This window comes from Acomys russatus, chromosome 27 (assembly GCF_903995435.1).
Source record: "Acomys russatus chromosome 27, mAcoRus1.1, whole genome shotgun sequence".
Classification (NCBI taxonomy): domain Eukaryota; kingdom Metazoa; phylum Chordata; class Mammalia; order Rodentia; family Muridae; genus Acomys; species Acomys russatus.
In genome coordinates, this window is record NC_067163.1 from 19338861 (window position 1) to 19352929 (window position 14069).

Here is a 14069-nt window from a genome sequence, read left to right on the forward strand (position 1 = left end):
AAGGTGTTTCATACGATCTAGTTATTAAACTTCCCAGTCTTTGTACCCACTAGGCAGATGACATCATTTGATATAAAACAAAACAAGAACAACAAAAAACCTAGTAAACAAAATGGTTGAAATACTCTATCTGTGCTGAGCCCACATGACAAAATGTGTCCTTTTGTGAAGCTCTCAGCAAGATCACTTACATTTTGATGCTGGTCTAAGCATTTGGTCTGGGATATCCACATGACAGTGTAATTGGAAAAAGAAATGAATGTTTGCCTTTGGTTTCATTTTATTGCTTCTTAGAAGAAAGCTTCCCATAATAATTTTCTGGTCCAGTTCTCTACTCTCCGGGCATGGATGGGATGAGCTACAGAGAGCTGGGTGAGGAGGAGAGGTCCAATGTGACATGCAATGTTCTTACTGTAGGATGGCTAGAAAGGGCTATGACATGGAATTCTTTTATTTGAATATCTGAATTTAACTTTAACAGAATGATTAGAGGTTGGTCATTCTGGAAGGGATGAAATCACTCACCCACCAGTGATACCTAAGAAAATGTAAAGGAGAACAAAGCAGACACCTAGACCCAAGTGTATTGAATGAAAATTGAGAAGCTTATCTGAGACCCACAGCTGGAGTCACTGCGTGCACAGAGCCTGTGGGCTGGATGATGTGCAGTATCGATCCAGAAACCAGCTCCTCTGAAGCTCCGCTATTGTTACCACTCACTTTATAGAGACCACGCTAGGCCCTGTTCTTGAGGACAGGACATTCTATTCTGTTTCCCCCATCTGTAGCAAGGGGACTCTAATCAGGGACAAACACCTCTAGACCTACCACTCTTTAGGACTTTCTCCTCACACACATATCCATGTATACACAGCCATCAGAAACTTTCCCTAGAGAGAAAAATACCGCTCAAACCATTTTCTAGCCTTTTAAGACTGCACTCCAATGACAGACATCTCCAGGAAGCAGCTCTTCCCCCTCCCTCCCTTTCAGGCCTCCTTGTCTTTAAGTCTGCCCCTATAATGCATTAAAGACCTTTTCTATTTTCAGTATTTCTATGACTCCTTTTACTGCAATGCCACACAGTGAATACCCCTACCATGAAAACCAAAAATCAAAAGTGTTCCAACCCTAAAGCCTTTTGAGGACTGTTGTACTTTGATTGAGAAGGCCCCCATAGACACATATCTTTGAATAATTGGTCCCTAGTTGATGGGCCTGTTGGGGGAGGATTAGAAGGCATGTCTTTGTTGGAGAAGGTATATCACTTTGTATCACCTGGTAGTGGTGGTTGTGGGGAGCAGAAGGAGGCAGATTTGGGGGTTTGAAAATCCTCTCTTGGCCTTGGCTTGAAGTTGATTATGTGAGGTCTTTTCTGTTGCCACTGCAGCAATCTGCCACCTGCAACTCCTGAAACTACAGACCCACACACATATGTACATGAACCACAACCCACAAAGCATGGAAGTAGAGCCATATGAGATTCCTCGAATAGAAGGGCTGTTTTGTGTCTTTAATTCCCTCTACGTGGCTGTAGCAATCAGGCAGAAAGCTTAGATTAATCATATCAGAGTTCTCCTGAGCCATCCTCTGCTACACTGGGATGGTACTTCCAGAGGGACACCAGAAATGCATGGTGAGGAGGAAGGCATGGTAGCCGCGAATCTAAATTTAGCACAAAGATATCTGCGCGATCCTGCTGTGTTCTGTGTGGGGAAGTGGAATCAACAAATCCAATTCAACACCCCCAAAACAAAAGAGATGGGATGAGTGAAATGGGGCAGTACATTCTCACTCTGTGCTGGATTTAGAGGCAAGTTTACGCTGACAGATGGATGGCATAAAATGAAAATGGGTTTTCAAGTGATATTACAAAGGAAGACACTACAATGGCCTTTTCCTGATTAGTCAGAAGATTAAAAGCTAAAGAACACAGATCTAAAGCAGCTTCTTGGCTTAGACAGAAAAATTTATCCCAGCTTAACAAACAAACAACAACAACAAAAAAGGGAGCAGAAAGGCATTTGCTATTTTCAGCATTTTGAAAAAGTTTGGTGTCACTCAAAGGGGAGTAAGGATTACAAAGGAAGTAGAACGGCCTGCAGCCTAGAGCAACCACTCCACCAGAGCACATCAGCAGGGTACACAAATTGAAAGGGGGGTATAGAGAACATGTGCTTCTTGCTAGAGTTCGCAGATAGGAAAGTACATAGCTCAGAGATGTCAAACCTTAGAGACAAGGTTCCTGTCTGTATCCACCTCCACAGACAGCAGTAAGAAGCACATAGTGTAGATTATAGATCAACAAATCCAGTTGGTTAGCATGGAATTTGAAAAGAAAAGGGTGGCCTGTAGAGTGACCTCACTAGGCCAACCTGCCTTTCAAGGTTATTAGACTCTATAAGTTCATAGGCAATGTTATCTCTTTCCTAAAATTTCAGGTTACTGTATGCAAGCATTCCTTTCCATTTTCGTGTTGTTGTTGTTTAGCATTTTAAGGCCTCATATACTTGATGCATGTTAGCACATTTCTTCTGACCTCTTAAGAAGGGGCAACTTCCAGAAAGGGATGGAGACAGAGACGGAGATGGAGTTAAGCTGTAAATTAGGTGTAGCCCTAGGCAGGCTCTCGTATAATGAGGCAGAAGACACTGGGGATGGGTTTGAGCAGGATAAGCTGCATATAGGCTCGTAACATACATTCCAATAAAGGGAGAATATACGGCAGTCAGGGTTGGCAGGAGGCCATGACTCAGGGAAAACTGACTGGTTCTAACTTATCCAGTAAGCACTCTGTGTCCTCTAGTTCCACATTTGCAGACAAGCAACCTCAGACCAAAAATATTCCATCTGTATTGAATATGGGCAGAATTGTATTCTCAGAACAGTGTAGTACCAGGAATTATAAGTAATTATAAGTGATTTAAAGCCTGCTTGGGAATGTGCATAGGTTAAATGCATGTAGTGTGTCACTCTATATGAGGAAAGTGAGCATCTTGGGATTTTGGTGTCCTCTGAGGGGCCTGGAAGCAATCCTCTGTGAGTGTTGAGGGATGCTTGCTCATGGCTTTTGCATGACCATGAGTTTGAAAAGTAACAGGCAACAGACAGGGATCTCAATCCCAAACAGGCATCATTTAAAAAAAAAATCTAGGGATTAAAAAGAACTTCAATGTTCCATCTAAGTGACTAGCTTACCTAAGACAGTGCAGAAACTCTTCAATGTGCACTCTGTTCCTTGTGAGGGGGATACAGCTCATTGCTTCAGCACTTGCCTAGCATTCTTCAGTGCTTGGGTTCAATGCCTGGTACTGCATGCCAAAGCAAACCCAAACTCTGTTTCCAACATCTGCCAGCTGGAGTTAATTAAGGCATGCACCTTTAGAGGGGTGTAGGAAAAGATCCAAGCCGTTCTGTATACGACTGAGGATGTGCTACAAGTGCCCATCATAGCACAGCTACATGTAAAGCCTGAGAGCCATACCTATAACCAGCTAGCAGAAAATTGTCTTCCAATCTTCCTAAGAGCCATAGGAACAAGGCAGGCATGGTGGTGCTTGCCTTTCATCTTAGCACTCGGGAGGTAGAGGCAGGCAGATTGCTGTGAGTTTTGAGGCCAGCCAACCAACCAAAAACAACAACAACAAAAGCAAAAAACAAAACAAAACAAAAAACCCAAAAAACAAAAAACAAACAAAACAAAACCAGATCCATAGGACTGCTAGTTAGAATCATTGGGTACCCAAAAGTCCCTTAATACAAATAACTATCAAAATCTGTCTCAATCATCCATTTTGGGGGCTCTTTTTCTTCCCAGTGTTTTTTCTTTCATGTAGTCTATACTCAACAACAACAACAACAGAAAAATCTATTTTAAAATAACCAAGATGTGGTATGTGTCCAGTTTAGAAGACAAACTGCTTTCTAAAGAGGAGCTAGCTTTATCGTGTATGGAAGAAAACAACATTTCTACCAATATTATAGCTGCCCTAAGAAAATAACCCGCTACTTTCATTAAAAAGAATATGTGACAAGATTTGTATTTGTTCATGTAATTGAATTTAACGCTGCTGAAATCCGTCAGACCTGAAAGCTGTTGAAGAGCACATTTATTTTTTTATACTTAGGAAAATCATCTAAGAAGCTGACTCGCAGCCCATGTAGGGCAGGTCTTTTGCTGACCCCGAGGAGTCATGACTTCATCATGTGATCAGTGCACATAGCGCTTCACACCAAACAGCGCCTGCAGGGGTAATTTAATCTTGTTTTGCAGGGGAGCAGGTGGGGCAGTTTAAGCACACTTCCTGCTTGTGCATCTGATGACTACCAGCTCGCTGTTGCCCACTTGGTCCCTCCTGGTTGGATGGTGATAACCTTAAGGCGCAACACAGGCCTGTACTCCCTTGATAGTCACTCCTCGTCCTCAGACCTCCTTGTCTCATTTGAACAATAAATTCAAATTTTCTGCAGAAGTTCCACTGGACATGCAAGGTACCATTAGTATGCTAGCCTTCGGTGTCTCTTACCTGGGTTCACCTTGGTTGATTGACATGTAAATCTCCCAAGAATTCTCCTCTGGGATGGCTCCATGTGGTATGAGTAGACTTACCCCTAAGAAAAAGCCAAGAGGTCTTTCAGAGATAGCCCAATTACTTTGAAGCATGCTATTTGGGCACCTTATAGATGCCTACACAAAGGAGCTGCCCTGCCAATTTACAATTTATAAACACCAAACCTTGAAGACTTCTAAAAACATGGAGGAGGTCTTGCTCTGTATCAGACTCAAAAATGAGCATATTTAATGCTCAATTTTATCTGAAATCCTACTGGCTGAATCATCTACTTCTCTTAAAAGACTTGCTGTCCTAAGGCAAGGCACTGCAAAATATACCCCAAGAACGTTCTTTAAAATTTAAAAACACAGTTAATATATCTTGCTCTCAATTCTGGAAAAGGTGACTGGTGGGATGGGAAAACTAATGCTTCCCTTGAACCTGGAAGGAAATTGTCTTACAAGCTACATCTACAAGTAAGTTAAGGAGGGGGCTGTGTGAACTGCTGCATCTTTTTAGAAGAAAATAGGAAAAAAAAACCCAACAACGTGTATCTGACAAATTTTGAAATACTCTGGGTTATTCTCCAATCTATTTGACTTTCAAATTTGTACACAGCAGTTGGGAAGAAGAGTTGAGGGAGAGACAGTGGCCTAACCATCCCTGTGCCTGTGCTGTTGTGAAGCCACACCACTGTACCTGAAATGTCCCCAATTTCCTATTTGTGGCTATGAAGAAAGCACTTTCCTTTGGACAGAGAGACAGAGAGAGAGAGAGAGAGAGAGAGAGAGAGAGAGAGAGAGAGAGAGAGAGAGAGAGAGAGAGAGAGAGACAGAGAGAGAGATTTGGAAAAAGCGGGGAGTCTTTGTAATGTCATTTCTGTTTATAAAAAAAATATGAACTAACAAAACAGTAAGAGTATCACACAAAACAAAATCTCTGGGCTTCCTCCTACGTTTTGAATAATGCAGCTTTCACCTTTTTTCCTTTTGTTAGAGGTAATTGCAGAGGAAGTTTGCAGGTTGCTGTTGACAAGCTTTCCTGTTTCTCTCTCTCTCTCTCTCTCTCTCTCTCTCTCTCTCTCTCTGCTCTTGTTCCTCGCTCTTCCTCGCTCCTCGCGCCTGCTTCTCCGCCCTCTCTCCTGCATCTCTCACATACTCATCTCTCCTCTCCTCTCTTCTGTGTGTTCGCAGCTACAGAGTCAAGGAATGTGAGACTTATTGTGAACCAAGGCATTTGTGATTCACATTCACAGCATTCCTCAGTAGTGTGTGCTAGCAATCATTAACGTCTTTCTCTGGAACTAAGAATGGGGCACAGTAAAGCCCTGTTCACAGCTTTTCAGTAAGGAGATGCATTTACTTTCTGCACTTTCACATCAAGAATAGCATAAATGTAATTGACATGCTTGGGGCCCCTCCAATCAGATGTCTCTTCCACGTTCTATTCCTCACTGTAACTGCCAAATGCCATGCTCTCCACTTTAAGTATACCTTCCTGGTACTGAGCACAGCCTGTAACTTGGGACATTCAGGGGGGTTCATATGTTGCCTTGTCTTATTTTGGGATTTCTCTCTCTCTGTTCCTTCTTCTCCAGAGTCTCCTATGCCTTGATGACAAAGAAACATGAAGTCTTATTTGTAGAAGCTCAGTAGACAACCAGGCACAACCGTGCCAGGTTACATCTGTGACGCTTAGCACAGTGCCCAACACAAAGTAAGCATATCAAGAATATAAAAATGTATGCAAAGGATTAAAAATTCTTAAGACCATGCTCTGAGTTACATTGCCTTGTGTGGCGCATCACTGTCTGGGGCTGTTTGTAGAACCCGTCCTGTCCCATTTCTTTCAAGTAAGCTTAAGTCCCTACTTTAAGATGGAAGCATTACTCATGATATTGCTAAATTCAACCTGAATCAAGAAGCTCACTCAGTGGCTCTTTGTACGTTTTTACTGTCATTCAATCATAATTTATATCAGCCTTCATCGATACTTCCTAATTGAACACACACTGCACATGGAGGCTGACGAGAGTGAACCAAAGGGTCAAGGGTTGCAGAGCTGGGAACATTAGCATGTTGGTGGTAAGTTGCAGATTATGAAAATGAAGTCACCGCGGGATGCTTTCATGCCTATGGTCCCTTGAGGAAGTCTCCATTTCTAACGTGTCATTCACCAGTTATCTTTGATTTAAAAAAAAAAAAAATGCAGCCCCCTGGCACCACCTGCTACTCTGACAGCTTTAAAAAGATTTTTTTTGATACAATAGAACCACCTGTCTGAATTTCTACTTTCATATTTTGCATAATAAATGACTCCCAGAGGACCCCACCTGGCAATTCAGGATGGATGGCATTAGAACAATCTAATTTCTGTGGCATGCTTTCTGTACACTTCCATTCCCCAGGGCATAGTCTGCATTTGTGCCCTGCAAATAACAAGGGACACATTTCAATTCCCCACACTTATTTTCCCTAAAACTCATTTGCAATGTGCAGCCTCAATCTTGTCCAGGGGTTCTTGTCAGGAGACTTGAAAAGATCCAGTTCATGGTGGAACTGGGCAGGAATTGCTGACAAGTGAACAGAGCTTTTGTTTTCAACATGAATATTTCTATTTTTTTTTAAATTTTATTTCTGCAACTTGTTTTATTTTATTATTTATTTTTTAAAATATTTTATTAATTTATTCATATTAATCTTAATTGTTATCCCATCCCTTGTATCCTCCCATTCCTCCCTCCCTCCCATTTTCCCCTTACTCCCCTCCCCTAAGACTGTGACTGAGGGGGACCTCTTCTCCCTGTATATGCTCATAGGAGAAACATCTCTTGTTCAGCCTGGTTTTCATTTCCGTGTTTTCTTTGATGAAAATTAAGTGGACAAAGGGCAATGAGTGATTTGGTCTTGGCACTTGCTCAATATATGTAAACATAGGCACGTAAATACCCTGCACACATATTCGCTAATAAATGAAGATGAGAATATGGGTGGGGAGCTAAGATAAAGTCATGTTGACTAGGTGGCTTCATATGATTTTGATGTCACATCCTAGTCTTTGGTAGGACAAGGTGTGCATGTTCTGCTTTTCTTTAACAATACATAGGATAAAATATGGCTGGCTACTTCCTTCCACAAGAAGTTTCCTGTTGGTCAGTTATGCCCTGGAGCCACAAGTTAGAGTGACATCATATACTGATACTCAGATGGGATGCTCAAACGTATTGGAAACAAAAGTCTAGTGTGCCCTACAAGCCTGACAAGGAAGATTGGGGGACATCATAATTATTAGGGCTACAGATGAGGCTAATTTTTTTTTTTTCAGAAATAAGGTATATTTTGAAACTGTGTGTTAGGAGACACAACTAACCTGGGACAGAATGAGATAACATCTATCAAGCTAAGAGAGAACTCAGTTGCAAGTCTAAGCCACCGGACCGGTAAGGTAGCTGGGGTCACAGTGTGAGACCGAACCTCTCACACACTTCGTTCCATGAGATAAACATCTGGCCATCTCCACTCTTTGAGCACGCACTTGATGCTCTTATTTCTGTGTAAAAGCACGCATGTCCACCTACCCACCACGTGACTCATCACACTATCCAGCTGCCCTGGCTTTGAGTCATTTCTCTCTACTCCCATCTCAGGCAGCAACCCTGAATATCAAGCTCCCGCTAGAACACCATTTTGAAATGGATCTATACCAGAGATCTCAAATATCCAGAAAAAAAAATCTCCTCTCTTAAAACATAAAAGAGGAAAACACACACTTCGAGATTAGTTGTGTATACGGCATAGTCCTGGAACTAATGTTTGAATTTTAAGGAGCCAAGTGCAGCCCCCGGCCTTTGCTGTGCTCTTGAAAAATGAAACAGGATCATTTCATACTTATAAAAGTATTTACACAAACAAGGGAAAATATGCAAACACACACTTACCACCCACCTGTATTTGGCATTACTAAGCGGCCCCCTAAATGGCCAAAGACACCAGTTGTCCTCAGCTCTGTCCTCGTGGGCAGTGATGACAGGTTTTGGATGTACGGCGGTTTGTTTCTGGGATGCATTGTGCTAAAGCCACGGTTGTTGCCATGGGGGAAAGTCCCCGAGTGATTCTTGCCGTGGTATTCAGCTCTCTCAGGCACTCCCAGGGAGACCATGAATGAACTCTGAACTTTGACTTTGATGTCAGAGAGAGGGTTGAAGAGTGAGGATTCTGTCATTAGCTCCTTGTCCAGTGGATCCTGCAGACAGATGGGCCCACTGTATGTCCGGCTCACTGTCAGGTCTGGCTGCATGGCAGGATTCAGGAGCAGAGAATTTCCTGGTAGGAAAAAAATTGATCTGTCACTCGAGACACTAAAGGACAGCTCAATTGCTCTTTCTGAAGTTGCCTCTATTAAGAGGAAATCACCCTACATGGGCATCAGCGGGTCCTGACTGGCATTAGCTCTCCCAACTAACATGGATGGGGCCATGCCAGTGTGTGGGAATGGGGACCTCTGGCCTTCCAGGTCATTCTCCAAATGCTATGTCTATCCAGAGCTCTTTACATGCCTGACTCCTTTTCAAGGCAAGAGTTCCTGACACTGCATTAGGGCAGCTGCCTCAGGCAGTAGTTTTTGATTATTTTAACTGGCAAAGAAAAGGTTAAAAAAAGGAAAAAAGAAAAAGAAAAGAAAAGAAACCAGAGAGATGTTTTGCAATCCGGTCTGGAGCAAAATAACATCTGTTCTTTTTAAATAGCAGGAGACGCCACAGTGTAGTGACTCTTAGCGCTGCTTACAAGAGCCCATGAAGGTTGTGGAAAATTCCTTGTGGAATTCTGAGCAGCTCTAGGAGCTGGAGGAGCAAATGTTCTTTGGAGCAAATAGTTCAGGGGACTTTGTGAATCTATGTCTGAGAAGCTAATGTCCTTGAACATCGCATATGTCACTTTGTGAGAGGAAGAACGCGGAAGTAGACAGTAGCTTGGCTTGTACGTGGGGAGCATCTCAGAAAGGTAGCCTTTCTGGCTTAAAACAAGGGAACAAAACAATCTTCATAAAGCCAGGAGAAATTGAGGTCGTGCTTCAGTCATCTGTTGGGTTCACCATTTTTTTCCCCAAGACAGATTTTAAAAAGGCTGTGGTATTTTCTTGTGATGAAGTAATCCCATTCATTAGTAAATAACAGAATAACCCTCCCTCCCCAGCCTCCCAGCCCTATCAGTTCGTCAATACAACAGCTCAAATTGAAACCCAAATCATATTAAACAATTTCCCTTTGGGACCTGAGGAAAAAAATGTTTCAAATATGGTATTTTTGAAAATGTTTCAATTCTAGGCTGTATTGGATTAGTCTCTATTGTTTTTCTATTTTCCTAGATTGTAACTGTGCCGAGAAGGTATCTTTCACCTTGCCTTTTCCCACCCTTTGTTGGGATGTGCTATTCTAAGAAGTGCAGAGAAAACAAACAAACATGAGACAAATCAACTCTAATGGCCCTTTGATGATGCCTCCTTTTCCATCTCAGGGCTGTTGTGCTGAGATGCAGCTACATCAAGCAATCTATTTTAACAGAACCACGCTGAGTTCAATAGATGATGACCTTACTCATGTCTGTGTTCTTCCCAAGGAAAAAGTGGGACTGAAGAAGACAACACATTTGAAAAGGGCTTGAAACAACTGTTTCCATGGAGACTTCAAAACTCATATCCCCAAATCTCCTGGCTATTTGATCACAAAACCCCACCTTTTGAAGTTCAATTTTTTGATACTTTTAAAAGACTTGCTTAGCTTATGGGGAGAATTATTTCTGAAACGTTGACAGCATAGATATGGAGAATACCTGGTTAAAGAAGTATCTACGAGAGAGAGAGAGAGAGAGAGAGAGAGAGAGAGAGAGAGAGAGAGAGAGAGGAGGGAGGGAGGAATAAAGAGAGAAACAGAGACAGGAAAAACAGAGAACACACACACACACACATACTCACTCACTCAAATGCACAAATCTACAGTTGAAAATGTTGGCTGCCTACTTCATTGAAGACTAATTATGGCTAATTATCCTCCCTCTATGTCTGATTACCTTTACTTCTCTTTTAGAAACCCATTTTCCTCATTTATCCTAAGCATGGTATTCTTTCTGTATGCCTCTCCTCTATCTTCTTATCTATCTACTTTGCAGCAGTAGGCATTGAACCCACAGCTTTACAGTTGCTGAGCAAGTTTCTACCATGCCCACGATACTTGTGATGGTTGTTAATTTAACTGTCAATGTGGCACAATACTAAATCACCTGAAAAGAGTCTCAATGAGGGATTATCAAGATCAGATTGGCCTGTGGGTGTGTCTGTATATGAGCTGTCTTGGTTATGTTAATTGATTTGGAAGAACCTGCTCACTATAGCATCGTCATCCCCTGGGTTTGGGTCTTGGAACTGTGTAAGAGTAGAGAAAGTGGGGTGAGAGCAAGTAAGAACACAAGCATTCTTTCTTCTCTGCTAGACTGTGGATGTGACTAGCAACTTTAAATTCTGACTCTGACATCCCAGTAATCATGGATGGTCATCTGCAAATGTAAACCAAAATAATCCACCTTTCCTTTGAATTCCTTTTCTTTGGGGTACTTAGTTACAATTTCACCGCAGAAAGAAAACTAGGGGAATATTCTGCATCACATTCTTGTTGTGCCCCTGCCTGGGGTCCTGGACATGTTGCTCATGAAGGACATGTTGCTCCTGAGGACAGTGGAGGTCAGCATCAGTCTATAAAAATGAGGTTCATTGTCATTGGATATGGGGAGAGCAAGAAGGAAACGAAAGAGTTTTTGTCTTCTCTCATGAGATTTATGAGATTCTTAGCCAAGACTAGAATGGTCAGGTGATGGGATAAGGCTACTCTTTTAGAGATTTATAATACATTGATGTTCTGGGACACTCCTTCACGAGTATGTAAATCACTGTTCCCCAAACTTGTTTAGGCCAGGCAACAGCCGACCTCTCCCATCTGAGGCTTTGCTGCTCCACACAGCACACTGCCATCCCATGGCCAGAGGACACGTGAGCATCTCGAGCTATAATCGGAATGTGAGCTCTTCCCAAATGCCAAGGGCTTCCCCGTGTTATTCTAGGCAAATTCATTTTCACAAGAACACTTTGAGGAGGATGTTAGTGTTCCTATTTTATAGTTGTGAAACGGTGACTCAGAAAAACTGTTTTGCTTCATGGCAGTTTTGTACTCTATTATAATAGACGTTAAAGCAGGCGAACAAAAGCTTAACACTGAGATGCCCAAAAATAAAAGCCAAGGGGAGAAGCCTGTTTCTCCTAGTCATGTCTCAGGTGCTTGTTCTAGCAGGTGTGGGTTTCTACTTCAGCAGCCTGTCTACCCGATAGATGCTGAGCACAGAAACTGCTCAACCCTTACAGGAGGTGACACTCATACAATGAAGAGAAATAAAGGGGTCAATGTGGATAATGAGTGTCAAGGCAGAAAGCTTCTTGTTTAGAAGAGAGACAGTTTCTTTTTTGCCTAAAATTAAAACCAAGTGTGTCTTATCCCCACCTTGTAATCAGGAATAGGTCTGGTTCATGATAGAAAACTAAATGACTCTCTGTTTTTATTTTTTAAAAAAAGAGCATTGCTGTGTGCATTGACATGAAAAATGTTTCTTCCCCCACAACAAAAGATTGGTCAGAAAGCAATTTAGGCTGGAATTTTATTTTGTCCCAATCTAACTGACCTCTCAGATATCTTCTAAACCCTGTTTACTCATTTGAAATTGAAGAAATTAAAAAAAAAAAAACAATGTAATAAAGGTATATGCAAAGTTGTGGCCTAGGGCTGTGTCCTCAGCCTTTAGGATTCAGTATTTTAGTCAATAAAATTAAACATATAAACTAAAATCAGGTTTCTTCAAAGATAAAGTTGGATAACTTGAGCAACAGTGAGTCAAAGGCTGTATGTCAAAGGGTGAACAACTTCCCTGAAATGTTGCCAATAATGAATTGATACCCATGCATCCTCACAGTTGCTGAGGATAAAGATGATTTTTTTTAAATCAAATTTAATGTGTTAATGAATGGAAACAATTTGGTAGCGGCTCCCAGTACCATGAGCTACTTTCACATAGGGTCAAGAACATAGGGACACCTTTGTGAGTGCAGCCAATGGTTCTGAGGATGAGGTGTTGGGGACCTATGCCGCTGACCTTGACGAACTGTTTTGAAGTTGAAGGTCTGGAAGCCACCTGTCAATGCAGAAGAGTCAATGACGTCCACACCGTAGTCACTGTGGCTCCGTCTGTAGAGGGTGACACCAATGACCAGAACAGCAACGGCTACGACAGCTGCACCCAAGCCCGAGTACAAAGCAATGTCGCTGGCATTCTCAATGCCTGAAAGACACAAGACAAGTCCTAAATGGCTAACATGGGCTCAAGGCATAGACCCACCCCAGGACATGACATGATATGCTGTTAGAGTCTGGAGCATACTGCTCAGAGGAATCCGCACAGGAAACCATCTACAAGTTAGACTCTCATTCACACAATAGTCATGTTTCTAAAATTCCTTGTATAAATCAAAGCAAGGCTAGGCAAATATAACTGCATTAAGGTAGCTTACCATATAATAGGCTTTCAGAGGACCAATTTTGCAAAGAACATAACATTTTCTCTAGTAAGAATAAACAGCACCTTAACTTATTTGAAGAAGTCTTAGTTACCTAAAAAGCATTTTCATATTTTATCTTTATTTGAGGGAAAACAGATTCACACAAATGGCAAAGAAAGGGGTGGGTTCTCTGTTCATGTGGGGCTCAGGGCACATGCATATGCACAACGCTGTCTAGGATAAGACGCTAATATGGTTTATGAGTTAAAAGAGAAAAGATAAAAATATTCAGAGTCAGAGCATAGTAATAACGTTGGCTTAGCATACACAATTATCTTGACAGCAATTTTTATGTGAAACATGAATATCTTGGTTGCCAAGGGCTCTTGGGTCCATGGTAATTGTTTTCTGATACCAAGTCAGTGCTAGACTCTAACACTTTATTGTTAGGGGACTGTTGTCTCAGAGGGCACATGCTGTTTCTCCCATACCTCTCCTACTCCATCCTATTGAATGCATGGGCAAAGCAAAAATAAAAATGTTAGTTTAATTTTAGGATGTGGATGCTTCCCCAGCCCCCAGGATATGCTGCAACTGAACTCACATTCTTGTCCAGAAACATAGTGGGCGTGGCTCATCCCAGAAGCGGATTGATAACGACCCTTATAGCTCAACACAGGGGAATCATTTGAAACACAGTAATTCTAAAAGAGGTATCATCTCAACGTGTGTGGGAAAGGAAGGTGGCAAGAACTAAGTACATAATTAATTTCCCAACAGATTATGTGGCAGGCACATGTAATGGGTCCAAAATAATTGCTCTGTCACCCAGGACTAGGCTGAGGGGATAAAAGAAACATACCATATATTTACCTTGTAATTGCATAACAGTTACTATGCATTTCCCATACCCTAAAATTGCAT

General features: G+C 41.9%; 1 protein-coding gene across 6 annotated transcripts in view; it reads right to left on the bottom strand.

Moving 5' to 3' along the window:
- Unc5d (unc-5 netrin receptor D) overlaps window positions 1–14069 on the bottom strand; it is a 540796-nt gene that overhangs the window by 58503 nt on the left and 468224 nt on the right. For 4 of the 6 annotated variants that reach the window (XM_051169515.1, XM_051169514.1, XM_051169512.1 and 1 more), the window contains 3 exons: window positions 12743–12928; window positions 8498–8875; window positions 4527–4611 (listed from right to left, as the gene is read on the bottom strand). In XM_051169515.1, coding sequence (XP_051025472.1) covers window positions 4527–4611; window positions 8498–8875; window positions 12743–12928 — 649 coding nt within the window. The remainder of the gene's footprint in view (window positions 1–4526; window positions 4612–8497; window positions 8876–12742; window positions 12929–14069) is intronic. The other 2 variants (XM_051169516.1, XM_051169513.1) reach the window with 1 other exon arrangement.